We start from the raw sequence: 27,334 nt of genomic DNA, 5'->3' as shown, positions 1-27,334 counted from the left end.
CAGCCCCACAGAACAAGCCAGGAAGCATTCTCCTGCAGCCTTCCAGAACAAGACAGCGCTGGGGTCAGGCTGAGTTAGCTCTGTAGGGCTGGAAGAGGCTCTCTCCCCCAGATGCTGAGTGACTGGAAGCCAGCAGGGAGGGAGTTCTGGCAGGGCCTGCTGCCGCTGGAGGTGAGGCCCGAGGGGGCTGGGCCTGAGGCTGGGCAGAGGGAACACGGGGTGCAGAAAAACGGCGCACAGGACAGCGACAGAAAGTATTCTGTTCCACCTTGGGAGAAAAATAGTGCTGTTTCAAACGGCCAGACACTGGACTCTGACGGTGGCCCTCCCTTCATTTTGACCCTTAAGCACCTCCACATTTCACGTCTGTGTGGAAGAGAGGGAAATCAGGCAGGATGAGGCGGCAGCTGAAAACCAAAGGCAAATATTTTCCGTCCTGAGGCAAGCGGTCCCAGGCCGCCTCCGGACCAGCCTCTGGGGCAGTGGCTGGTGGTTCGCTTTCCCCAAAGGTCAATGCTTGTGGTCACCGGGCTACGTGTCCCGGGGGGGGCTGGCCAGGCTCCTCCCCCACCCAGAGATTTCTGGGGGCATCACGCTGTCCATCCAAGCTTTGTCCAGAAGCTTCCTTCCTGGAAAGGGGCGGGGGCAGCCAGGGCAGTGGTGGACAAGGTAGTCCCACGGTCCCAGCTGTTCATCGGTAAGGGGTCCCCCGACTCGGCACCCAGTCCTGAGCCAGAGACGCCTTTCATGTCAAAATAGGAGCTGTTAGTCTGTTGTTGGGGGCAGGAGCATATAACCACACAGAGCCACTAGGCCCTAAATGAATTTGTAATTTATTCATCACAACGGCCGTACGCATTTGAAGAGCGCAATGGTACATGGCTGTGTGAGATTTATATTCGGGCTACAGATGAGTAAATGAGGCCTGTGTGGACTCCAGGCCTCACTACAATAACTCTGCAGCCCCAGGAGCCAACCCCCCACCTGGGAACCCTCAGTAGGGGGCCTGGCGCCTTGGGTAACTGGATCTGCCAGAGGAACTGGGTGGAGGGAGTTGGTGGTGGGCACTGTGACTTCTCTCTCCAGTTTCCCCCACACCAACCCCTTGCCCTTTTTTTTTTTTATCTCCCAAGGAAACCAGTTTTCTGAAATTGCCGAAGGAGCAAACCAGGACCTCATTATCTTGCGCCCTCAAGCCCCTGGGCACCTCCCTGATGCCCAGCTGCCGGGAAGCAGAGCAAACAAGCTTGAGGCCCTACCCACGGGCCCAGGCAGGGGGACTGAGAAAGGTCCCCAGAATGGCCCCTTCCCCCCTCTGGAGCTCAGTTTCCACGGCTGTGAAATGAGAGGTGACGTCACCTCCTAGAAGGGCAATTTGAGGGTTAGAAGTAAAATCTATCAAGGCACCTTGGCCATAGGAGGGGGCCAGACAGCATGCCGTCTGATGCCGCTGCTGTTACACCCCAGCTGACAGTCTGAGGTGACTGAGAACTTTCTAGATCTGAGGGTGGCCCCGGGCTCAGTATCCAGGCTGGCTGGGGGGAGAAGCCCCTTAAGAAGCCCACTCTGCCCTGCCAGGTCCTGCTTGCGCTAAGGGACCCTCTCTCTCCTGCCGCCTCTCTCTCACCTCCAGGGCAGGCTGGGCCCCCCAGCTGCAGCTACTGGCCCAGAGGTGTCATCAGACAAGCCCAGTGGCACCTGCTGTCCTCACATCTGTGGTCCACATGCATCTTTTACACCCTCTGCCCGCCGCTGCCCCCCCCCCCCCCAGGCCTGCCAGGCTTACCGTAATCCTGGCCAGAGGCTGCTCCCATGGGGTGGGGGCCGGACCCTCCCCCACCTTCCAGCTAAGCTGGGGAGAGAAATCCGGCTCGGATTCCCAAATACGCTGTGTTCTTTCCTGCCACTAAGCCAGGCAGCTCCTTGCCGCTGGAACGCCCTTTTCCCTCCTTCTCAGCCCACCACTTCCTCCACAGTTTTCCCCTGTATTTTGCAGCGGCTGTCTTTTACCCCACCTCATTCAGGAGGGGGTCCTTAGGGGGCCCTGTGCCTGTGGGTCTCCAGGATTGGGCGTGAGCAGAGTCTGGAAAATGTCAAGTGCCTGATCCAGTCAAAGCCCGGAGGGGGGTTCTGAGCTCAGCCAGCTCTTCTCCTGCCCCCTCCCTTGGGGGTAAGGACAGGCTGGGGTTTGGGTGGGTGGCCTTTTGGAGAGCAAAGTAATGGGAATGGACGTGAACTTCCTGCTGCCTCATTCCCCCAGAGGAAGGGGGGTGGGGGTAGGGGTCTGGGCTGCTGGGCGCGACGGGGAAGGGAATGGGAGGGAGGGGCGAAAGGGGGCCTTACGGAGGCCAGAGCCCGAGAGGAGGGAGACAGGCTGGGGAAAGAGGCCCCCCGGTGCGCCTTGGGCACGGGCACGGGCGGGGTCCGCCTTGAAGTTGGTGTGCAAACCCGCTGCTGTTTAAATGGTGTGTTTGTTTGGAGTGGCTCAGGGAGGAGGCTGAGATGGGGGGAGGCAGCACCCCACTTGGCGCCGCCGCTGCCGGAGGGTCGGTGTGTTAGAAGCTCCAGCTTTGTCGGTGACTGAAGGGTGGGCGTTGAGGAGTGAAGGGCGAAAAGCGAAGGGGGGCTCGGCGCCCCGGCCTGGCCGCCCCCTGTTTTGCGGAGGGAGCGCCGGAGCCGCCTCTCGCAGTCACGGCAAGCAGGGAGGGAGGCGAGGGGACGAGAGCGCCGGGCTCCCCGCCCCCACCCCACCCGGTTCCAATATTTCGCAGAAAGGCACGCGGCTCCTAATCGGTCCTTTCCAGGCTGAGATTTAGCCGCGCGATGCCCGCGCAGGGGCGGGGGCCGCGGGCCGGGGGAGGCGCTCAGAGGCCGGAGCCGCCGAGCGAGGTGAGGAGCCCGCGTCCTCGGCTGGTGGAGCGGGCGGGCGGGCGCGCAAACCCGAGAGGCAGATATAGAAAGGGGGGCAGGTTAAAAATAACCCTCTCCGGCTGGGAAGCTCGCGCGCGCTCTCTCGCCTCGTTCGGTGCCAGAGGACTCCAGGGGAGGTGGCGTTGGGGAGGGCAGCGCGGGATTCCCCCTCCTCCGCGGGGCGGGGTGCCCGCCTGCGCGCCGCGGCTGCACGTGTGCGGGGCCGCGCGCCCGGGCCCCCTGCACCCGGCCGGGGGGCGCCCCCTCCCCAGGCCCGGGCGCAGCTGGCGGTGGCCCCCGCCCGCAGCCTGCGCGGCTGGAGGGAAGCGCTCCATTATTCATTATTTACGAGCGTTAATAGGTTTGAGGCACCGGGGTGGGGGGGGGGGTGGGGGACGAGGGCGCCGTGGGGACCGCGGCCTTAGGGGAAGAGGTGGGGAGGGAGGGGGCAGGGCGGGGGCGGGGCTGCGGCGCGGGCCGCTAGGAAGAGGTCTCCGCCTCGGCCCCGGCGTTCCGGGCGCACCTCCGCCCGCCGCCTTCTGGCAGCCGGGTGCGGGGGCTGCGCGGGGCGCCGGGAGGGAAGCGCGGCCCTTTGATTGTGCCTCTCGGCCTCTGTCCTCCGCGTCCTCGCCCTTTCCGAGGCGCGGGGAGGGGGCGGTGGGCCGTACGCCCCGCCCTGCGCGCCCCTCGCGGCCGCCGCCGCGTCCCCGACGCAGCCCGGGCCTCATTTATCATCATCTTTGGTCAAGTGGAGTGTGCAAGGAACAGCTGCTTCACTCGGCTGACTTCCGAGGGCGGATACAGCGGGAATCAGGGAGATGAATGATGGGGGCTGGGGGGGGGGTGCAGAGCCCCCCGGGGTCCCAGCGCTGGCAGGAGGGAGGCGCGGAGCGTCCAGCGCCGCCTCCGCCTCGTGGCGAGTGCAGCGCCCCCTTCCTCTCGCGCCCGGTGCCTCCAATTACCGCGGATCGCGGACGGGGGGCGCCCCGGGAGGGGGGCCGGGCGCGGAGAGGCACCCCTCGCCGGCGGACGACTGGCGGGCGCGCTGCTGGCGGAGCCCGAGGTCGCCGTGACCTTGCTGGGGTCAGCGGGTTGGGCTGCGGAGGAGGCGGCGCGGCGTCTTTGGTGGCGCTTTCCGGATTGGCGCAGAGGCCGGGAAACCGGGCGGGGGCGAGCGGGGGTGTGAGGGGGGAACACAAATAGAAGGTGAAATTTTACCTGCCCCTGAGGGAGTCCTGCGGATTTTCTCCCGGCAGCAGCAGGCGCTCTGCCTTTGTCTTACACGGCTGAAACATCTGTTGCAGAGGGGCGGCGAGGCCGCAAACAACCCCCACACACCCAGCGCGGCTCCCCCATCCCCAGCTCGGCCGTAGCCGAGCTCCCGGACTCTCGGCACCGCGTTAACCCTGCTCGCGCTGGGGCGCCCGCCCCGCAGCCCCCCTGCCGCGGTACGCACCGCCTTGCGCGGCTCCCTGCCCCCCAGCCTCGGAATGGGTTCTCGCGGGGGGTGCCCGGTGACCCACCCCCACTTGGAGTGGGTGCGTGCTATCCATCGGGGGTGGGGGGGGGGCGGATGCAGAAAGGGTTAATGGCCTAGTCGCAGACCCTAATTGTCAGACCTGGGCCCCGCTTCGTTTCAATTACCCTAAGTAGAGACTGAATGCGCAATTAACGAAGTCAGCTTGCCAACTGGAAAGCCGTCCCCGCTTTCACATTGAGCAGAATACTCCACCAGCTGACTTGGACTAAGCAATTTCCTCCTCTCTCCCTTTCTCTCTCTCTCTCTCTCTCTCTCTCTCTCTCTCTCTCTCTCTCTCTCTCTCTCTCTCTCTCTCTCTCTCTCCCCCCCTCCCTCCCTCCCTCCCCTCCCCCCTCCCCACCCCCTCCCTTTTTTTCTCTCTCCTTAATAATAAAATTATACCAAGCAGTTTGCGGTGTGGCAGGCGGCCAGAAAAGCGTTTCTTTAAACGCCGCCGTCTCACAATTAGGCAGCAAGAGGATTTGACACGCCGTGGCGGCCTGACAGGCGGCTTCCTCCCCTGGGGGCTGGGGGGAGGGGGGGGGCGCCAATTCCCTGGCTCCCCCAGGTGGAACGGGGCTGGGAGGGGCTGGTTTGCTGAGCCTCCCCGACTGGGATGCTGACTGTGGGATGCTGCGGAGAGGGGGTGTCAAAGGCAGGGAAGGGAGAGGTGGTTCCCGCCCAGGCTGGGAAAGGCGGGGGAGGGGGGCGCATTCCCTGGCTCCTCTGGGGTGTCCAGCTGGAAGACCTTGACCCCTCCTCTTTTTGGCTTCCAGCTCTGAGTTCATTTTCTGGTTGACCAAGGGGCACAGAGCTGTAGAGGGATCTCAACCCTGCTGGACCTCTTGGACGAGTCACTGGCCCTCTCTGGGCTTCGGTTAATCCTTCTGCAAAATGAGGGGGGAGTTTGACCTAGAATGTGCTCTGTGGAAAGTGGCTTCTGGTGGCTCACTGCTGCTAGCAGCTGGCCTTGTTGGCGGGAGCCAGAGGTAGGCAGCACCAGGTCAGAAACAAGCCAGAGACCCCTCTCCAGCTTGGACCCCAAAGGCACGTGGGAGAGTGTCCGCCACCCCCCCTCCCCCAGCAGCCATATCGGCAGCTAACAAATCGGGGTGACTTTGCAGGATTGCCAGGGATTGGAGCCATGAGAACAGAGGGCATTTGACCATTGGCTGTGGCAGCCAGGCCACCTGAGGGGGAGGAGGGGAGATCATGGTAGTGGCCCCACTTGCTCAGTCCTGCCTCCGGCCTCATTCAGGCCGTTCCTTCCATCTGGTGGGCCCTCACCCTTTCTCACATAATGGCCCCTTCCTTCCAGCCTCCCCGGACAACCTCCCCTCTCCACCGCGCAGCCTCCTGAGGGTCTGTTGGCCTCAGGGGGGGCAGGGGCCCTGCTGCTTTTTCCTCTGGATCCTCAGCACCCAGCTCTCCCCCACCCCACTGTAAGCTGAGCCAAAAAGGACCTGACCCGAGAGGGGAGGGGCTGTGACCCAGGTCTGGAGTACAGAGCTTTTTGTCTTTCCTTCCTGGTTGGCTATTGCACGTGTCCTGGCGGGACTTCAGGCCTGTCATCATCAGGCTTCTCTTTGGGCAGCATCCTTTAGAGCTGTGGTGAGGATGGCTAGTGCACTCAACCCAGAGCCGAGCCCCTCACCCATCCCGTCTGCCCGTCTGTCCAGGCAATGTTTAATTGGCACCCAGTCGGGACAGTCTCCGCGATTAGGGCTTAGGACCAAACAGATGAAGAAGCCCCTGCCCTCATCAGGCTGCATTCTGGTGAGGGAGGCACACGTGACACAGCTCATCACACCATTAATTATGTAATTGCCACCGTGATAAGTGCCACCAGGGAACCCCGCAGGGACCCAGCAAGGGGGGGGGGGCGGGCAGCAAGGCCTCCTCGTTTGGTGCCTGGGGTGGAATATGCCCTGAAGGTTGTGAGCACCCCTGGGCCCTCAGCTCCCCCACGGCTCTGCACCTCCTTTCCGGCGCTCCTCAGCTCTGCCCTGTTGCTCCACGACATCGCTGGTCCGTGCTGGTCTCAGGACTTCTCCCAGGGGCCAGGGAAGGTTCTGGGTGCTCCTCCTGTTCTCATTCCTTCACACTGAGCTCCTGCGCGTGCCATTGAGCACGTGCGAGGTGCCCAAATTCTCCCAACGAGGCCCTGGCTCTGCCCTAGCAAAGCTCTGTGTGCCTCAGTTACACAGCGCTTGACCCCTGGGAGCTTGTGATGGCTTGAAGTCCACGTGGCTTCTCCTGAACTCCGGGTGTTAAGACTTTTTACTTGGTTGGTAGCGTATGTTAAAAGGCGAGACTTCCCTTTAAGTGCATATATATGTGGAAGACAACTCAGAAGCTCTGGAGTCCAGTGGGGCTCCCCCTCGCTTTGGGACCAGGACCCTTAGTTTGCCTCCGTCCCCACCTGCTCACTTCACTCACGGACATCGCCTGCCAGGCCCGAAGGAGATTGTTCTTTGTCGAATGAATGAGGAGTTGTGGCGATAAGCCTCCCGTGCCCCGCCCCCCACCCCCACCCCACCCCGGCATTCGTTTTGCCATCGACTGCTCGTTCTGGATATTTTCTAGAGTTAATGTCACATTTACACATTATTCGTTCAACAAATATTTATTGTTCTGGGATACGGGGATGTAGCTGCGAACAAAACCGGCCAAAATGCCTGCTCTCACGGAACTGTAGTTCTAAGAGGAGACACCAGTCATAAAGCCCGCCAGCCACATGGCGTACTAAAAGGAGGTGAGCACTCGATAGAAGCAGGGGAGGAGGAGCGCAAGGGGTGCTCTTCCAAGCACAGCGGTCAGAGAGGGGTACCGGGGAGGGTGACCTGAGCAAAGGCTTAGAGTCGAGGAGCAAGCTATGTAGATATCAGAATGGTATTCCTAGCAGATGAAACAGCCAGTGCAAAGGCCCTGAGGCCCGGGGAGGCGAAAAGGTTTGCCCAAAGCCACAGAGTCCACAGCGGCACAGGCCACTGGCTTGGGGCCTTGGTGCTTCCACTTCCGCAGGGAAGTGATGGTCCCTTGGGGCACATGCGACAAGCTGGGGTGAGAGGTTGGGCTCTCTCTCGCCACCTTTGCCTCCCCTCAAAGCCAGCAGACACACAGATCCAATGTCATATCCACACTGTGCGGTTGCCTACAAGACCAGGGACTTCTGGGGGGTTGGTGGAGAGGCTAGCAGAGCAGACTGGGAGACCCCCTGTGGGTCCCTGAATGTGTGGGCCACCAGACCCCAGGCCTCTTAGCTGTTTGCATCTCAGCAGTCAATACCTCCCGTTTTTCTGGTCCTCATTTTGACGATGGGGAGAGGTGGTGATTTTGTTTTTCTTGAATGGTGAATAAAATGATCTAAAAACAATTACTGTCCACAAGAGACTGGTAAGTACGGAGCTGAGAATAGTTGAGCCCTCCCCACCCCAGGGGGGCTCTGGAGTACCAAGGGCACAGCTGCTGCTGAAATACCTTCTTGCTACCCCCACAGCTCCCAGTGGGGGAGGGCTGGCTGGCCATCTGCCCCTTCACCACACCTGGACCGTGCCCCCCCCCCCCACCGACGGCCCAGATCTGTGGGCCTGCTGGCCACCGCATCCCAGAAACCACACCATGGGGCAGTGGGGTGTGGGTGCGGAGCGGGGCTCAGCTTTAGAAGTCAGGCACCCAAGTTGAGATCTGGCTTTTGCTGCCCAGTCGCTGGGCTGTGGGACTCCTGCGGTGACTCCTCCTGGAAATGGTGTTGTGGCTTCCTAGCTGGGCCTGGAGCTTCCAGGAGTTAGCACACTTCACATACCCTGCCTGTGCCCCAGGGCCGGGTGGGGTGACCTCCTGGTGGGTTAGACCCTGAGGACGAGATATTCGAGATATTCGAGTGCCTTAGGAGGGTCTCTGGGGCCTCCGCAGCTGGGTCCTTGGAATAGACAGCGTCGTCCGTGGGCTTTGAGGGAAGGCTTTTCAAACGTCTGGAGTGTCCAGAAGCCTCTGCTCCCTATTCAGACCTCCTCCAAAGAGCCCTGAGATCCCCGCCTCACCGGGGGCTCCTAGTCGCAGCTACAGAGCCTGGCTGGGGACCCGCCTGATGTCTGGAGAGCATGCTGAGACAGCCTTCCAGTTTCTTGTCCTTCTTGCCTAATATTCAGGACCTCCAGCCCCCAGCTCCTCCCACCCAAGGCCTGTAGAGGGGTATGGCGGATTGGGTTCTTCCAAGAGCACGCATGGATGCCCACCATGAGAAGGGGTGCATGCCACGTGTGTTGGGGGGGGGGGCGCCCACATGAGGTGGTCTCGAGAGACCATCCTTTGAGGTGGGGCTGCCTTGTTCTCTGGGATTCTTTATGCCCCAGGATCGTTCCCCTGTGCCCCAGGCAGGGCTCTCCCAGCTGGCTCCAGTCCCTCCCTCCCAACGAGCCCCTGGGCCCGAGGACCCTAACCTGTCCCCGGGGCCTGCAGGGACTGGGCTGTTTGTCTTGTGTGCTCCTTGGGAGTTCGTCCCTTCCCCTGTTCAAGCCAGGCCCTTAGTATTCAAGATAGACCCCACAGGACAGCAGGAAACCTGGCTAGTGATTTATCATTTTAATCAAGGCTTCATATTTAGTATTCATGACCCACCGCAGATGGGGAGGCTTGAGGTGGTCCTACATGCTTCCCTCCTCCCTGGACACCCCCCGGCCCCATCCCCAGCCTCTTGACCCAGGTAACTTCCTCCTTCCTAGTTCCCAGGCCTTGAGTGGGTTGGGTTTTTACATTTTTCCCCTGCAGCTACAGATCAGGAAACCGGGTCAGAAAACAACCTTGGATAAGTGGGTGGGATGGAACCAGTGGCCTCAGAGCCGCTGCTGGGCAACAGCTTCCTTCTCTCTCTCCTTTCCTTCCTCTCTCTCTTCCTCTCCATCTCCCCACCCTTCCCTTCTCCCACCACCCCTCACTCTCAGGAAGACCTCCAGCCACGGCCTCCCAGCTGGGTTCCAGCAGGTCCCCCTGTGGGGGCCGTGGCCGCTCTGGCCCACACTGTGCCCGTGTCCCTGACCAGGGGGACGGCCCTGGGGAACTGGAGGGGCTGTGGGCCCAGGGACAGCAGTTACCATGGTGATAGTGGGAGGCCAGTGAGCCCCACTGCTCATGAGTGGACCTCCCTAAGGTGGGTCTGGCTCCCTGAATAAAAGGGGGGTCCTGGCCTGGTTTCCAGGGCCTCACATGCTGCAGAGGGGACCGCTGCCCTTCCCCTGCAGCACCTTCTTGCTGGTCACACTCCGAGATGTCTTCCTCTAGGTGGGAGTTCTTGGTGTGGGGTCCAGGGGAGGGGACGTGCACCCTTGGTCTGGTCGCAGCTGCTGCTGCAGGCATCCCACAAAGGGAACTTCGCTGTGGGTGGGCTCGAAGGTAGGTCTCTTGCCCTCTGAACCTCACCCTTTTCTCTAGAAGGGCAGAATGTCAAAGCATGCACTGAGCAAACCTGCACAGACTAAGCACCCAGGGCCAAAGGATGCCCCTGCGCCCTTGGACCTGTAGTGACTTTGGCGGGGAGCCGAGAGGCCTGGGCTCATCTCCCCCCACCCCTCCAGTTTCATGGCTGTGGAAATGGAGCGGGGAGGAGTAGTGAGGCCCATTGCTGTGCTAAAGGAAGTCCTGGGGCACTGGCTGCAAGGGCCGGGTCCTTGAACCAGCTGTGTGTGGCCTCGAGAGCGTGCCTGTCCCTGATACGCTCAGTCCAGTGGCCGGGGAAACCAACTTCCAGGAGTTGTTATAAGGGACTTCTGTCATAAGCATTGCAGTCTGGTGCCTAGAGGACACTCAAGACTGACCTTCCCCTCAAGAACTTCAGAGATCAGGCCTTGACCAAGTGTCCACAAGAAGCAGGTGGGGGAGGCGAGGATGGGGAGGCTGGGCTGGCCCAGAGGGAGCCCCATGAGGATGTGTTGGGGGGGGTGCCCTCCCCCGACCCCCACCCCTTCTCCCTCCTGCTGAACCTACAGAGGCCGAACGCCCCAGGCTGCTCCCCCCATTGTCCCCTCTTGCCCTCCCCGGGTGGGTTCAGAGGTCACCATCTCTCTGCCAAAGGGGCCTCTCTCTGCCCCCTCTCCTGGTGCCGCCCACCCCTGCCTGCCGCCTGCCTCTCTCCCCCTCCTTGTCCTTTCCTAGTGCTCTTGAAAAGTAATCATAATCATAATAATTAATAACAACAGAGCCCGTGGCAGGCCTGAGGCAGCTCTTAAAGAGCCAGAGCCCCATTTTCTCCTGGCAGATCCAGCGGACCTTGTTGGCTCAGAGAGACCGAGACCGGCATCGGCTTTGATGCCGTGCCTTTGTTCCCGCAGCCCTCCCTCTCCCCCTCCCGCCGCCTGGGGTTGGAGGGTGGTGTTGGGGTGAGCATTTTTGCCTGCGTTCTCCATCAGGCACTGGGCTTCTCGTATTTTAATTGAACTGTCTTTTCTTAGAGATAGATGCTTTCACCGCATCCAGCTGCTCGTGTATTGGGAAACCCGCCTTTAATACGGCTTGGCTAAATTAAAAGACGCAGCAGCTGGACTGATTAAAGGGGGGGGGGGACACTGGTCCTAGTACTCTCTCTTTTTAAGTAATGTTTCTGGTAATGCATTTTGGAGAATGTGAAGAAAAATAAAAAATAAAAAAATAAAAAAGCTGTAGAAATGTTAATGATGTCCACAGGACACTCAGCAGGAAATGGGAACGATCTGGGACTAATAAAAGCCGAAATGTAATTTGTGCAGATATACGAGGCGCAGCCTCCAGAGTGGTCCTGGGTTTGCGCGTTTCGGGCTCATAAACACAGGCCGGGGAGGCAGAGCGCCGTAGGATGTCCTCGGGAGCGGGCCTTCCTCGCCGCTGCCTGCCAGCCAGTGACACCCGAATAAAAGTGACGGCTGCTGCCAGCCGGTTGCGTGCCTGTTCTTTTCCTGTGCCCGAGCATGGGAGGGGGCCGCCCGCCCGGCAGCCTTCTCTGGAAGGTCAGGTCAGGAGGCACGGGGCCAAGCGATGCCTCCCGCTCCTCTGGGTTGGCGTGTCACAGCAGGCACCCCCTGTAACGTTTGATCCCAGCCGCCAGGGATGGGATTGAAGTGGGTCAGAAGGGCGGGCGCGTTTTTCCTGGTTGGGGTGCCTGTGATAAATCCAGGGAGAGGCGGGAGGGAAGGAGCAGGGCTGTGTTTGCCAGGGGCCTGCTGGCTTTGATGGGCCCGGTGGGAAGGGGCTTGCCTTGTGGGACACTGGTCCCGTCTGCAGCCAGGGCCTTCTGTCCCCGAGTCGGGGCCGGCTGACTGCCGAGGTCAGGGGAGGTGGGCCTGGGCCGTGCTAACAGACTGGCCCTGCAGCCCCAGACTGGCCCTGCTCGGCCGGATGGAGCCCCCCCCCCCCGCCCCCGGGCCCCAGCACTGAGAAAGGAATCTGAGTGGGATCCAGGGGAAGAGCTGAGGAGTGAGCTGGACCTCCTGGGGGAGCCCCCATCCCCCACTCCTCATCACTCTCTCTCCTCGTTCTCACATCTGCGCACATCCGTCCGTCCGTCCGCCGACCTCTCCTCTGTGTCTCTTTTTCATTTCTGGTCCCTCCTATAACTCTGGGAGCTTGTGGCCCCCGGCAGGCCACCCCTTCCTCTTTCGGTGTTGGGAATGAATGGCTGGGAACTGGAAAGTCCCTGGTGCCCCTCTGGGGGCCTGGGCCTTTCTGTCTGCCTCTTGGCTCACCCACCAGCGGCACACACAGTCGTGGGTTAAATCCTGACCCCCCTGGGCCTCTGGCTGAACGCCGGACTCCTTGATGTGATTTCTCTTGAGCCTGGAACGTTCCTCGCTCCTGTCTCCATCCCTCCCTCCTCTGAGGGTCTGCTGGGGTGACCCGGCCCCCGGTCAGTTAGGGGGACCGTTAGCCTGGATGCTTTGGGCCAGCCTGTGTTTGTGACTCTGGTTGGTCTGCCCTGAAGGGCCCACTCCTTCTCCGGGGTCATTTCCTGATCCAAGATCCTGCTTTGGGGCTGGTTAGACCTCACCAGGGGCGCGAGCCCCTAAAATAGTAACCAGATGGGCTCTTGGCCTGGTGTGCCCTGATCCTGACCCTGTAGAGTCGGAGACGGGAGGGGCCGACCAGGAGGGCTGGGGCTGCGTCACACCCAGCTGTGGGGCGCTCCTCCGTGGCCAAGGGACTGCGGCTGTGTCCCCCATTAGCATGCACTCCCTCACTCTGGGCCACGTAATCTGTTTACGCACCTATGATATCAAAAACAGGAGGCAGGTGCCGCTGTCCTGCGTTACTGGGAGTCAGAGAAGGGGACGTTTTATGCCTACAATGGCTCCACAGCCCCTAATCGACGTCTGCTAGAAGGAACAGACAGATTCCAGATGGCATGGCAGTGATAGAGGAGGTGTGTGTGTGCACGCGCGTGCGGGCTGTGCGCGCGCCTCTGTGCGTCTGTGTGTGTGTGTGTGTGTGTGTGTGTGTGCGTGCGCGCTCTCTCTCTCTCTCTCTCTCTCTCTCCACAGGCCTTGGTGAGTAGCTTCTCTGGGCAGGGGCAAACCTTCCTTGGTCCCTGCATGGCTGGGTCACGCCTGAACACTGCCGCGCTGGGACTGGATTGCAGGACCCAGGCGGCCCCAGAGTGGGGGCGGGGGGGGGGGCAGGGGAGTGGGATTGCTCTGCTAAACGATTTTACTTACGCCAGCAGGGAAGCGCTGGGAGTGCTGGGGGTGGGGGGGCGTGGAGGGGAGGAGCTGGCTGGGAGCAGGGTGGGGTGGCGCCTCCCGCAGCGCTGGCCATCCTTGGCAAGGCTCAGCTGGCAGCGGGCGATGTCGGAGCGGGAATTACAGAGCACACCTCCCTGACACAGAAGTTGTCAATATGTGCACAGCTGGTGGGGAGGCTCAGGCAAAGGGGAGACCGTTAAGAGCTGCGGGGAGAGGGCAGGGCGGGAGAGGGGTGGGAGGCAGGCGTTCTGAGGGGAAGGGAAATGGCCCGTCTGAATCGCTCTCCCTTCCCCCCCCTCCCCGCCCCCCCCCTTTCTCTTTTCACAGATAACCAGCCCGAGTCATGCAGTCTTTTCGAGAAAGGTGTGGTTTCCATGGCAAACAACAGAACTACCAGCAGACCTCACAGGAGACATCTCGCCTGGAGAATTACAGACAGCCGAGCCAGGCCGGGCTGAGCTGTGACCGGCAGCGGCTGCTGGCCAAGGACTATTACAACCCGCAGCCGTACCCGGGCTACGAGGGCGGCGCAGGCTCGGCCGCCGCCGCGGCCACCGCGCGGGGCAGCAAGGGGCTCCCCTCCCAGCAGTCCCTGCAGGGCAGGCCGGCCTTCTCGGGCTACAGCGTGCAGGACAGCAGCCCGTACCCCGGCCGCTACTCGGGTGAGGAGAGCCTGCAGGCTTGGGGGGCCCCCCAGCCGCCGCCCCCCCAGCCGCAGCCCCTGCCAGGGGGGGTGGGCAAATATGAGGACAACTTGATGAAAAAGGCCGCGGTGCCCCCCGGCAGGCAGTACCCAGAGCAGGGCGCCCAGCTGCCCTTTCGGACTCACTCCCTGCACGTCCAGCAGCAGCTGCCACAGCCCCAGCAGCCCCTGGCGTACCCCAAACTCCAAAGGCAGAAGCTGCAGAACGACATGGCCTCACCTCTGCCCTTCCCCCAGGGCGGCCACTTCCCCCAGCACACGCAGTCCTTCCCCGCCTCCTCCACCTACTCCTCCCCGGGCCAGGGCGGCGGCGGGCAGGGCGCCCACTCCTACAAGAGCTGCACCGCACCGTCCGCCCAGCCCCACGACAGGCCGCTGACCGCCACCGCCAGCCTGGCCCCGGGGCAGCGGGTCCAGAACCTTCACGCCTACCAGTCCGGCCGCCTCAGCTACGACCAACAGAAGCAGCAGCAGCAGCAGCAGCAGCAGCAGCAGCAGGCCCTTCAGAGCCGGCACCACGCCCAGGAAACCCTCCACTACCAAAACCTCGCCAAGTACCAACACTACGGGCAGCAAGGCCCTGGCTACTGCCAGCCGGACGCGGCCGTCAGGACTCCGGAGCAGTACTATCAGACCTTCAGCCCCAGCTCCAGCCACTCGCCCGCACGCTCCGTGGGCCGCTCCCCCTCCTACAGCTCCACCCCGTCGCCCCTGATGCCCAACCTGGAGAACTTCCCCTACAACCAGCAGGCGCTCGGCACCGGGGCCTTCCCCGCCGGCATCGCCGACCACAGCCACTTCATGCCCCTGCTCAACCCCTCCCCGACCGACGCCGCCGGCTCGGTAGACAGCCAGGCTGGCAACTGCAAGCCGCTGCAGAAGGACAAGTTGCCTGAGAACCTACTGTCGGATCTCAGCCTGCAGAGCCTCACGGCCCTGACCTCGCAGGTGGAGAACATCTCCAACACGGTCCAGCAGCTGCTGCTCTCCAAGGCGGCCGTGCCGCAGAAGAAGGGCGTCAAGAACCTGGTGTCCAGGACCCCGGAACAGCACAAAAGCCAGCACTGCAGCCCCGAGGGCAGCGGCTACTCGGCCGAGCCGGCGGGCACGCCGCTGTCCGAGCCGCTGAGCAGCACGCCGCAGTCCACGCACGCCGAGCCGCCCGAGGCCGACTACCTGAGCGGCTCCGAGGATCCGCTGGAGCGCAGCTTCCTCTACTGCAGCCAGGCCCGGGGCAGCCCCGCCAGGGTCAACAGCAACTCGAAGGCCAAGCCCGAGTCCGTGTCGACCTGCTCCGTGACGTCGCCCGACGACATGTCCACCAAGTCCGATGACTCCTTCCAGAGTCTGCACAGCAGCCTGCCGCTCGACAGCTTCTCCAAGTTCGTGGCGGGCGAGCGGGACTGCCCGCGGCTGCTGCTCAGCGCCCTGGCGCAGGAGGACCTGGCGTCCGAGATCCTGGGGCTGCAGGAGGCCATCGGCGAGAAGGCCGACAAGGCCTGGGCCGAGCCGCCCGGCCTGGCCAAGGACGCCGGCAAGCCCCCCTTCTCGCTGGAGAACCACAGCGCCTGCCTGGACTCCGTGGCCAAGAACGCGTGGCCGCGGCCGGGGGAGCCGGAGGCCCTGCCCGAGTCCTTGCAGCTGGACAAGGGTGGCAGCGCCAAGGACTTCAGCCCGGGGCTGTTTGAAGACCCCTCCGTGGGCTTCGCCACCCCTGACCCCAAGAAGACGGCCGGTCCCCTCTCCTTCAGCAGCAAGCCCACCCTGGGGGCCGCGGTGTCGGACCCTGCCGCCGCGGCTTTTGACTGCTTCCCGGACACGACCGCCGCCGGCTCCGCGGACGGCGCCAACCCCTTTGCCTGGCCCGAGGAAAACCTGGGGGACGCCTGTCCCCGGTGGGGCCTCCACCCCAGTGAGCTCACCAAGGGCCTGGAGCAGGGCGGGAAGGCCTCGGATGGCGTGGGCAAGGAGAACGCCCACGAGGCTTCGGCCTGCCCGGTCTTCCAGGAGGAGGAGCCCCCCGGGGAGAAGGCCACGGTGCCTCGGGACTCCGAGCAGGAGGAGGCGGGTGGGGTGAAGGAGGAGGTGGGCGGGCTGCTGCAGTGCCCCGAGGTGGGCAAGGCCGACAGGTGGCTGGAGGAGGGCCGGCACTGCTGCTCAGCGGCCGACTTCGGGGACCTCCCCCTGCTGCCGCCCACCGGGAGGAAAGACGACCTGGAGGCCGAGGAGGAGTACTCCTCCCTGTGTGAGCTCCTGGGCAGCCCCGAGCAGAGGCCCGGCATGCAGGACCCGCTGTCGCCGAAGGCCCCGCTGATGTGCACCAAGGAGGAGGTGGAGGGGGTGCTGGACACCAAGGCCGGCTGGGGCTCCCCGTGCCACCTCTCCGGGGAGTCTGTCATTCTGCTGGGCCCGACCGTGGGCGCGGAGTCGAAGGTCCAGAGTTGGTTCGAGTCCTCCCTGTCCCACATGAAGCCAGGCGAAGAAGGACCCGACGGGGCGCTGGCTCCAGGGGACTCCGCCACCCTGGCCCCGGACGCCTCCCTGGCCCAGAAGCCGAACAAGCCCGCTGTGCCCGAGGCTCCCATTGCCAAGAAAGAGCCTGTGCCGCGCGGCAAAAGTTTACGGAGCCGGCGGGTGCACCGGGGGCTGCCCGAGGCCGAGGACTCCCCGTGCAGGGCCCCTGTGCTGCCCAAAGACCTCCTGCTCCCCGAATCCTGCACGGGGCCCCCCCAGGGACAGATGGAAGGAGCAGGGGCCCCGGGCCGGGGGGCCTCAGAAGGGCTCCCCAGGATGTGCACACGCTCCTTCACGGCCCTGAGCGAGCCCCGCACACCCGGACCCCCGGGCCTCACCACCACCCCCGCGCCCCCAGACAAACTGGGGGGCAAGCAGCGAGCCGCCTTCAAGTCTGGCAAGCGGGTGGGCAAGCCGTCACCCAAGGCGGCATCCAGCCCCAGTAACCCGGCCGCCCTGCCCGTGGCCTCCGACAGCAGCCCCATGGGCTCCAAGACCAAGGAAACAGACTCGCCCGGCACCCCGGGCAAGGACCAGCGCTCCATGATCCTGCGGTCCCGCACGAAACCCCAGGAAGTGTTCCACTCCAAGAGACGGCGGCCCTCGGAGAGCCGGCTCCCCAACTGCCGTGCCACCAAGAAGCTCCTCGCCAACAACCACCTGCCCGCCACGTTCAAGGTCGCCGGCAGCCCCCAGAAGGAGGGCAGGGCCAGCCAGCGGGCGAGGGTCCCCAAGCCCGGGGCAGGCAGCAAGCTCTCCGATCGGCCCCTCCACTCACTCAAAAGGAAGTCCGCCTTCATGGCGCCTGTCCCCACCAAGAAGCGGAACCTGGTTTTGCGTAGCGGCGGTGGGGGGGACGTGAAGGAGGAGGGAGCCGAGGACTCCTCCACCCTCTTCAAGAGGATGTCTTCCCCCAAGAAGGCCAAGCCCGCCAAGGGCAACGGTGAGCCCGCCGTGAAGCCCCCGCCCCCGGAGACCCCGGATGCCTGCCTGAAGCTCGCCTCGCGGGCGGCCTTCCAGGGGGCCATGAAGACCAAGGTGCTGCCGCCCCGGAAAGGCCGGGGCCTGAAGTTGGAGGCCATCGTGCAGAAGATCACCTCGCCCAGCCTGAAAAAGTTTGCGTGCAAAACGCCAGGGGCCCCTCCTGGCAATCCTCTGAGCCCATCTCTCCCTGAGAAGGACCGAGGGCTCAAGAGCGCCGGGGGCAGCCCAGTTGGGGCAGGCGAAGGTCTCTTAAACGTGGGCACCGGGCAGAAGCTCCCAGCAGCTTCGGGGGCCGACCCGTTATGCAGAAATCCAACCAACAGATCCTTAAAAGGCAAACTCCTGAACAGTAAGAAACTGTCCTCGACTGAGTGTTTCAAAACTGAGGCCTTCACGTCCCCGGAGGCCCTGTTGCCCGGGGGGACTGCCCTGGCGCCTAAGAAGAGAAGCCGGAAAGGCAGGGCCGGAGCCCTCGGACTCCCTAAAGGTCCCCTGGAGAAGCGGCCCCACCTAGGCCCGGCTCTGCTCCTGACTCCCCGAGACAGGGCCAATGGCACTCAGGGGGGCGGTGAGGACAGCTCTGGTGGAGGAGGCAAGAAGCCAAAGACGGAGGAGCTGGGCCTGGCCTCCCAGTCCCCTGAGGGCCGGCCCTGCCAGCCCCAGACAAGGGCGCAGAAGCAGCCGGGCCATGCCAACTACAGCAGCTATTCCAAGCGAAAGCGCCTCACTCGGGGCCGGGCCAAGAACACCACCTCCTCCCCCTGTAAGGGGCGTGCCAAGCGGCGGCGGCAGCAGCAGGTGCTGCCCCTGGATCCCGCAGAGCCTGAAATCCGCCTCAAGTACATTTCCTCCTGCAAGCGGCTTCGAGCAGACAGCCGCACCCCGGCCTTCTCGCCCTTTGTGCGGGTGGAGAAGAGAGACGCGTTCACCACCATATGCACTGTTGTCAACTCCCCGGGGGAGGAGCCCAAGCCCCACAGGAAGCCTTCCTCCTCTGCCTCCTCTTCCTCATCCTCGTGCTCATTCTCCTTGGATGCGACCGGGGCCTCCCTGGCCACGCTCCCTGGAGGCTCTGTCCTGCAGCCACGCCCCTCCCTGCCCCTGTCCTCCACCATGCATCTGGGGCCCGTGGTTTCCAAGGCCCTGAGTACCTCTTGCCTTGTTTGCTGCCTCTGCCAAAACCCGGCCAACTTCAAGGACCTCGGGGACCTCTGTGGGCCCTACTACCCCGAACACTGCCTCCCCAAAAAGAAGCCAAAACTCAAGGAGAAGGTGCGGCCGGAGGGCACCTGTGGGGAGGCCTCGCCGCCCCTCGAGAGAACACTCAAAGACCTTGAATGTGCAGCTGCCGCTGCCCCTGGAAAAGCCCCGAGGCCCGACGGCCCGGCCGACCCCGCCAAGCAGGGCTCCCTGCGCACCAGCGCCCGGGGCCTGTCCCGGCGGCTGCAGAGCTGTTACTGCTGCGACGGCCGGGGGGATGGGGGCGAGGAGGTGGCCCCAGCTGACAAGAGCCGCAGGCATGAGTGCAGCAAGGAGCCACCGGCAGAGCCTGGCGGGGACACCCAGGAGCACTGGGTGCACGAGGCCTGCGCCGTGTGGACGGGCGGGGTCTACCTGGTAGCCGGGAAGCTCTTTGGGCTGCAGGAGGCCATGAAGGTGGCCGTGGACATGGTAAGAGGCCAGCCCAGTTGCGGTGGGGGAGCTCAGGGTCCGCAGCTGAGGCAGGCAGCCAGGCAGTTGGGAGTCCCCCCTCATCTCTCCAGTGCCACGGTTTGGGCCAAACACACCCACGATCACAGACTCCCGTGTGAGGCGCTGGGGGGTGGAGTCGAGGCGGAGGCAGCACGGGCTCGCCCACCCCTGTCCGGGACCTGCGGCTTCAGCCCCTCACACCCGGCCCATCCCGGCGCCCCGCCCCTCCCCCATACACACGCCTGACACCCACCGTCGGGCTCCCGTCGCCCACCCCCAACCCCCAGTCCACCTGGCCCCGTCTGGTGCCATCAGCTGACACGCCAAGACCCCCCCCAAAACAGGCAGCCTCCCAGAGTTGAACATCCGGGCAGCCTAAAAAAAGCAGGTGCCCCCCTTCCAGTACGTGTCTCCTTGGCCTCTGAGGTGGAGCACGGACCGAGGGAAAGAGCCTCTCGGGAGGTATTTGGGATGCGTCCCCCTCCCAGGGCCGGGGGGTCTGGGAACCTCTCGTGAAACAGTCACAAAATGCTCCTTGAGGAACAGTCACAGATCCGTGAGCAAGAACGCAGGCTGGCTTTTTGGTTCAGACCCCGGCACCGCCCGTCACGCACCGTGTGACTCTGGGCGTGGGGCTCAGCCCCTCTGTGCCTCCGTGTCCTCCTCTCTGACGCGGGCAGGGTGGTTCCCCGCCGCGGAGGGGCTGTGGGGCCCGAGCGGGTTCGTGCCCGTGAAGCTGTCAGAGCCGTGCCTGGCCTCCGTGCCCGCCGACCGTCCTCTGCTCTCTGCTAGGCCCAGTGATAGCGGCTGGGCCACATCACACTAGGTGATGCCTCCAGTCCGGCTACCGGGGGATCTTGCTCCTCACGCTCCCTTCTGAGGGGTGCGGGCGGCCGGAGTGAGCAGGCAGCCGGGGGGGGGGCATCTGGGAGCCCCCTCAGGTCTGCCTGGTGGCAGTCGGCGGAATGTGCCCAGACGTGGTGGTGGGGCCAGCATTCTGTTCCTGAGACCTGTGCTCTTGCCCTGCCCCTCCCCCACTGGACCCACCCCCCCCCCCTACTGCCTGTGCTGGGGGTCCCCACCCCCAGCCACTGGGACCCGCCCCTGTGCCTGAGGGCCTCAGCCTCCCCTCCTTTCCTGCACCAGACCTTACACAGCCCCGGGGCCGTGGTTAGAGACCTCTCCTCGCCCAGGCTTCCAGCCTGACTGAGGCAACCCCAGTTCCCAACGGGACATCTGCTACTTTCTTGTCTTCCTCTCTCCCTGTCTCCTTCTCTCTCTCTCTCTGTCACTGGCTCCCGGCTCCTGCCCAACCTGTCTGACATAGGCTCAAGTCTCTCCCATCATTAAAAAGTAATACCCTCAAATCACCGCCTCCCCCCTCCAGCACGCACGGCCCGCCCACCCCCAAGCGGCTCTGGCCTGCCTGTGCTGCCTCTCTGAGCCGGGGCCTGACCCAGCCTTTTCCCAGCCACCTGCACCCATCGTGGTGGGTAAGCTGCCCACGTGCCCCAGCCTGTTCGGGTGCCCTGGTCTCCCCTCGCGGACCCGCACGCGAGTCCTGTTGGGCCGACGAGGAAGCCGGGGTCAGAGCGGCGCCGTGCCTTCCTGGTGTCCCGCGGCTGTTGAGTACCGGAGCTGGAAGTCAGCCCGGTCGGCCCATCTCTGCCCGCTGTGCCCTATGCCAAAAACGGTGTGGTAGCCTGGCACCACCGGGGGCCTCCCCGGGAAGGTCGGGACGGGGCCACGGCAAGGACACACAGCAGCAGGCACTTGCCGTTCGCCGGCCGCACCTCCCTCCCTCACCGGAGGCAGCTCAGATGGGATCTGAAGGGCCGCCGCGCCAGAGATGGTCCAGCCAGGCCAGGGCTTGTGAGCCTCAGAGGGGATCGTTAAGGCAGCCCCCCCCGCCCCAGCCGGAGGAGCAGACTGTGCCACAGAACGCTCTGGAGAGACGGGCGGGCTCTGGGACTTCTGAGGGGCACGGCTCTATGCCCCCTGCTCCCATAGCCCGGGCATCCTAGGCCTCCTGTCCCCGCCAAGACCTCTTGCTGCCTGGACAGCTCAGTGGCAGCACACTCCCTTAGAGAGACGCAGACCCGGGTTCGAATCGCAGCTCTGCTGAGGGCAGGTTCTGTGACTACAGCAAGTCACTGGCCCCTGTGAGCCTCAGGAGGCCAAACCCCGCTGGCAGGGCCGCGGGGCTGCGGGGCTGTGGGGGTGGTCTTCCCTCCCCAGCACGCAGTAGGGGCCCTGTGCATCAGGGCTCCAGGCCCCGGCACACCTGTTGCTACCTTGACCTCACTTTTGCTCTCTGGGGGACAGAACTTCCGTGTGGGCCCTCGGGGGCCGCCCTGTTTCTTCTCTGTCCCCTCCCGAGAGCCCCCACACGGCTTGCTGTCCCTGAGCCCTACCATGCCCACCCCCTGGGACCTCGGGTTCTCTCTCCACCAGCCTGGAGTCCTTTGTCAGGTTCACAAGCCCTGCTGGGGGAGCAGAGGATCAGAGCCTGGGTGTGACAGTCAGAAGGGCCCAAGGCCTCTGTCCCTCTGTCCCTTGATTTCTTCACGTCTGCAGTGCCACTCGGGATTGGGGGAGGGGGGGACACGGTGCAGGCATGGTAGCGTGAGGCTGCTCTTGCGACTGTTGTCCTTTAAGCGACAAAACCCCTGAGGGCGCAGCCCTGGTTTGGGCCTCAGTCCTGCCTTATTCCCTCCTTGTGGGCCAGAAATTGAGGGAATTTGGGGCCTCACGGTCCCAGGAGATCTCAGCCCTGACCGCAAGGAAACTGCGCGTCTAAAGGCTTTGTATGAAAACCTGATGTTCCAGAATATACCCAGCCCCCATCCCTGCACCTCCCCGCTCCCAGCTTGATGCCAGAGGGAGCATTCCTGGGCATCTTCCCCAGGAAGGTGGGAGAAGACTCTCATTCCTAGTCTCCCCCAGATGCTGGGGGTGGGATCTGTCTTAGTCCTGGGACCTGGCATGGAGCCCCTGCCTCGAACAGTATGGGGGGGTGATCGCCAGCCTGTGCTCCAGCCGGGCAGCTGGGCTCAAAGCCCGGCTCGGGCGACTTAGGGGCTGTGTGCCCTCAGGCAGTTTAATTAGCCTCTCTGAGCTCTCGGTAACCTGGGTAGAATTACGAGAATGTCAACATAAGGTTATGGGGAGGCTGCTTCCAGGCACATGGGGCACATCGTAAGCTGCCGTTACCTGTTGGTGGCTTAGCAACCACAGCTTAGTCCTGCCACAGCTGCGCTGCCCTCCTGTGTCTACTCCCCAACGCATACAGTGAGGCTTCTCGTTTTGCGTCGCCTCCTTGGCATCGCCCAGCTGTCCCGGCCACGTCCCTGTTCAGACAAGTGGGCCGGGCGTGGGGCAGAGTGGGCTGGCCGCTGTGCTGCCTCGCGTGAGATTTACATCACCTCGGCATGTCAGGACTGGCTGTGTCCTCTTCTCCGGGGATCTGGCGAGGATGAATGGCCCATCGAAGGGCGGGAGAGTGTCTTTCTGGGTAGAAAGCAATGCTTCTTGCCTTCACTCTTGCCTGGAGCGGAAGCCTCAGTTTCACCATCTAGAAAATGGGGTTTGTGAAAGTTACCTGTCTGAAGGGCCGGTGGGAGGAACCAGTGGGTAAGGACACACCCGGTGCCTCGGACACACAAACCTGCTCAGTGCTGGCCGGTAGCCACAGCCGTAGGGTGAGTGGCCTCACGAGTTCTTGTCATCTGCTGGGCACACTGCGTCTCTTATTCAGTCGTCACGACTGTCCCATAAGGGAGGCACTGTCCCCACTGCACAGACGGGGCATGGAGAGTTTGAGTTAGCGGCTGAGGTCACGTGGGGCAGAATGGCGGAGCTGAGATTTGAACCCAGGTCTGTGTGATGCCTAGACCCTGATATTTATCCACGAGATTAGACGTTTTCCTGCCCCAAGAGGGTCCCCTCGTCCAAGGCACAGCTCGGAATTCTGCCACAAAATCGCCCTTGGGGGCACTTGTGCCCCGTACTGACCCTCCTTCCCACCGATGTCCAGGGAGCGTTTCGGGGGAAAGGACGTGGGGTCCGTGGGAGAGCCTGTCTATAAAGCCCGCCTGCCGGGCTCCTCAGCCCTAGACTCACCCGTCTTCCCTCTCTCTTCACCAGACCTGTTCCAGCTGCCAAGAAGCCGGGGCCACCATCGGGTGCTGTCACAAGGGATGCACCCACACCTACCATTACCCGTGTGCCAGCGATGCGGGTAAGAGCCAGCCCAAGGGGACAGGAAGGCCCTGGAGGCCCACCTGAGCAGCCCAGGGGGACCCGGGCACCCCGCTCCTTGAACCCTGCCCCAGTTGACACCTTGCCTGCCCTCCTCTCCTGCCCCAGCAATTTATTTTCTCGGCTGTCTCTCCCCTGGGACCCATGATGGACAATGCTAAGGCCACAGAGAGGAACCAGTCCCGAGCCACCTGCTCGAGGGATGCCCAGAGGCATGCATTACAGGATGGAGGGCTAGCTCAGGAGCTATCAGTGCTTAGGAGTGGTAGGGGCTGGGGAGGATCTCCAGCCTCAGAGAGACAGGGGTACTGGGGCTGGGTCTTTGAAGGCTGAATAGGAGTTCACTGGGTAAAGAAAGATGGGAGGTACAGACCTCAGCAAACACCAAGTGAGGTAGGAGATGGGGTTCAAAACACTCCTACTGGGGGCGCCTGGCTGGCCCAGTCAGTGGAGCATAGGTCCCTTGATCTCGGGGTTGTGCGTTCCAGCCCCATGTTGCACACGTGGAGCCTACTTATAAAAAAACAAACAAACAAACAAAAAACCCCTCCCGTTGGCTACAGGCAACGGTTGTAGGTTTTCAGCAGGACACTGGGGTCTGGAGACAGGATCAGGCTTCCCCTGCACCCTCACCCACCTCATTCTCTCCTCTTACTCATTCATCTGTTGCATGAGCGTTTATGAGCACCCACTGTGACCCAGGCACACAGAAGGACAGACTGCATGGGCCGGAGAGATCCGGGAGTCCCAAACCTCATCGAGCAGGCAGGGAGACCCAGGCTCACAGACAGTCTTTCGATTTCATCCAAAGAAAGAGGCTGCTTATGGCGGTGCCGTAGTCACTGAGAGGCAGCTCTGGCCCGGATTCAAACCCCCGTGGCATTCTTACCGCGTGGACTTGGGCAGGTTCGTGGATGCCTCTGCAGGTGGGCTCCCCATCTGTAAAACAGAGATTAGGATCATCCCTTTTTGCTGCGGCTGCTCGGAGCAGTGAGCGAAGTAATGAATGCCGCCCAGGGAAGTGCAGCCCTCGTCCCGTTTGAGGCCAGTCCCCTGGACGGTGGCCGCCTCCCCCTGCTCCCCGCTCCCCCCCCCACCCCCACCCCACCCCCGCCTCTAGCCTGGAACCCGGGTGAAGTTATCAATGACTCTGCCTCATGGATGACGGAGCAGAGGTGTCTCCCAGTAGGTCCTCCCATTACCTGGAGCCCCCTCCTCCCCACCTGAATGCCTGCTGGCTCTGCCCTGGGCCGAGGGGACCACTCCCTGCACCCCCACCTGCCCGCTTGGTCCCGGGCCAGCAGCAGCCCCAGCTAAGCCACCCCCGGGAGCACCCGCAGGACTGAGTGATGACAGTTCCTTGGCGAGGGCTGAGGTGCTCGCACCGTGCAGGGAGGGGGCCGGCTGGAGCGGGATGTGGGGCTTCTCGCCGGTTCCGCAGCCCTACTCTGGGCAGCAGGAACCAGATTTTAGTGTGGACTCAGCCACTTAACCAGACCCGTGGCCTTACCCCGGTAATAGATAACTACCCCAAGTTGCACCCCTCCTTCGACAGTGATTAACTTAGCACCCACTGGGTGCCAGGCCCTGCCTCGGGCCCCTGTGCTTTCCCGGGCTGCATCTTTACAGACAGGCTGCCTTTCCCATGGCCACACAGCAGGACAGACCAGGATGCGACTACTTTGCCTGTCTTGCTCCCCATCCTGTGTTCTCTCTCCCACCCCAGTACCGTTCAGAACCTCCCGGGGGTTCCCGTTTGAGTGAGACAGAGAGGAAAATCATGATCTTTGCCCAAAGTTATGGCAACCAGGAAGGGCGAAGAGTGTGTCCCTTGGGACAGAGTCACCCTGTCTGAGCTGGGGGAGGGGGGTGTGTGTGGGAATCCAGGAGGACTTCCAGGAGAAGGTGCCATTGGAGCCCGGCCCCACCAGGTCAGTGGAGGTGCCCCGCAGCTGGTTAGCGGTGGGATGTATATACCAGGCCGGACCCAATACGCTTCCGCTCGAAAGGAAATCTTCGAAGGATTTCCCGTATGATAGGGGTCTCTGTAGAGCCCCAGAGCTTGCCACGGGAAGGGGCCCCGGAAGCCGGGCAGATGAGACACTGGCTCAGCCAGAGCCGACGGGGCCAGAGGTGGTCCCGGCGGGAGACGAGACCTGCTGATGCGGACAGAGCCTTCGCTGGCACTGAATGTGCAGGCCTTAGGGTGAGGGGCGACGGGGTGTGGAGCCTGCCATCCAGCTTCCCCACGTTGGAGGGGACAGGTCTGGGGCAGGACAGGGGTGTGCCGAAGGTGTGTCGGCTACCGGCTCTCCCAGGCCCGGCTTCCTGGCTTCAACGCCAGTCCCTGGTGGTCTGTGCCAAGGGCGTGGTCAGCCGGCGGGCTCCGCTGCTCCCGCCAGCTGGCGGACCTCCTCGCCACTGACTTGGGTGGCTGCGGTCGCGTGGCCTCTCGTGCCCCCGCAGGCCAGGCTCGGCACCACACGGTTGACCAAACCGAGTCCCCCAGCCCGCCCAGATTCACAGGATGGATTCCTCTTCTCCCCGAGAAGAGCGACAGAGCCACAGCGCAGAGGATAGTGGCCCAGGGAGGGGGCCTGGAGCTCTTCCGGCAGTCTGTCCGTCTGCCACACGGGGCTGCTTCCCTCTGGACAGGTTGCATTTGAGGCGTCAGCAGACGTACAAGGGAAGTTGTCCCAGCCGGGCTCGGGACAGAGGCTCGCTGGCCATCAGCCCCGGGGCTCCTCAGGGCGCTGGAGGGGCCGGGGGGGGGGGGGGGTGGAAGGGGCATGGGCACCGCCACTTAGCAGCTGGCAGAGGAGAGCGGGTGGAGCCCCGGGCACTGGAGGAGCAGCAGCCAGAGAAGCTGGGAGAACAAGTGAGCCTCCGGGCGGCAGGGAGGGCTGGTCACGGCCCCCCTGACCAGGCAGGAGGCTTGGGAGACAGAGGAACTGGGGGAGGAGGCTGGGGAGGCCATCCAGCGTTTGGCAGACAGGAGCCCCAGGCTTCTGTTGGCACCTTCCACCTACCCGACCCCTTGGGCCTGCGAAGCGGGGGCCCGTGGGGCTCTCCAGATGTCTGGGTCACTCTCTCAGACCGTAGGGCATCAGGGCCGTCCCGTTCTGCCCTGGCTCACTAGCCCTGTCCCTTCCACCCCATTAAGGACCACCTCGTTGGGGCTAAGTGACTCAGAATCGCTGGCAGAAGCCAGCAAGCCATGGGTCTGTCTGAGCCTTTCTGCACTCAGGCCCCGGGGCCACTTTGTCAGCTGGGTCCCCAGGTCCCCAGGTGCAGACACCAGGAGAGGTGGCCTGGCCCTGTCCTGCGGTTCCCCTCCACACGTCCAGGGTCCAGGGTGGATGCCGGGGGCGTGGCTGAGCAAGCTGGTTTTGGAAGTGGTGATCTCCTGCCCTCTGCTTCCAGAGACCCGGAGCCTGTAGGGCCCGAAGTGGGATGTGGGGCGGGGATGACATCACATGTGCAGGCCTGGGGTTTTAGCTCAATGCTCTTTGGAAGGTGTGAGTTCAGTCCCGGCACCGCGTCTGGCCTGTCGGAGCGTAGAGAAGAGGAAAAACTGACGATCCGCCTCCAGCCGCTGGCCCTGGAGTGCACAAACCTCGTGGGCAGTTTTCGGTCTCAGGCTCCCCAGCTCTGGTAGCGGTCGGTCGGAAAAAAAAAAGGGGAGACAGCCACAGGCCTGGAGCGTGCCCAGCCCTGTTCTCAGGCCTGCAGACCTGCCCTTCCCCGCCCTGCCTACCAGCCACCACGCTGCCGTGATGCCACGGCACAGAGCCACGGCGTGAGCAGGAGGAATGTGCTGGAAGGAGAGGCCTTGCTTGGCCAGCTCCGGCCTCCGGCTATTTATGGGTTTGGGGTTTGTTCAGAGCAGTGGCCGGCAGGGTAGGGGTGGGGGTGAGCCCAGAAGGGGACGAGGGGGTGGTGACTGGGGGCTCCTGGGGGAGAAGCCGGGGCCTCCCTAGGTGGCATCAGGCAGTGGGGTGGCAGCTTGCTATGAGTGCACCCCTGGGCTGAGGTGGGCATCAGGGA

The 27,334-nt window shown here is 63.4% G+C and overlaps 1 protein-coding gene across 3 annotated transcripts in view; it reads left to right on the top strand.

The window, feature by feature from the left end:
* Positions 1-27,334, top strand: part of RAI1 (retinoic acid induced 1) — an 81,096-nt gene that overhangs the window by 51,200 nt on the left and 2,562 nt on the right. For 2 of the 3 annotated variants that reach the window (XM_023243910.2, XR_006589662.1), the window contains exons 2-3: positions 13,462-19,006; positions 23,174-23,267. In XM_023243910.2, the coding sequence (XP_023099678.2) occupies positions 13,478-19,006; positions 23,174-23,267 (5,623 nt within the window). In that variant the 5' untranslated portion in view covers positions 13,462-13,477. Of the gene's footprint in view, positions 1-5,376; positions 12,816-13,461; positions 19,007-23,173; positions 23,268-27,334 lie in introns of those variants that run through there. The other variant, XM_003996372.5, reaches the window with a different exon arrangement.

Source organism: Felis catus, chromosome E1 (genome assembly GCF_018350175.1).
Source record: "Felis catus isolate Fca126 chromosome E1, F.catus_Fca126_mat1.0, whole genome shotgun sequence".
Classification (NCBI taxonomy): Eukaryota; Metazoa; Chordata; class Mammalia; order Carnivora; family Felidae; genus Felis; species Felis catus.
This window is presented reverse-complemented; position numbering and strand designations above follow the sequence as displayed.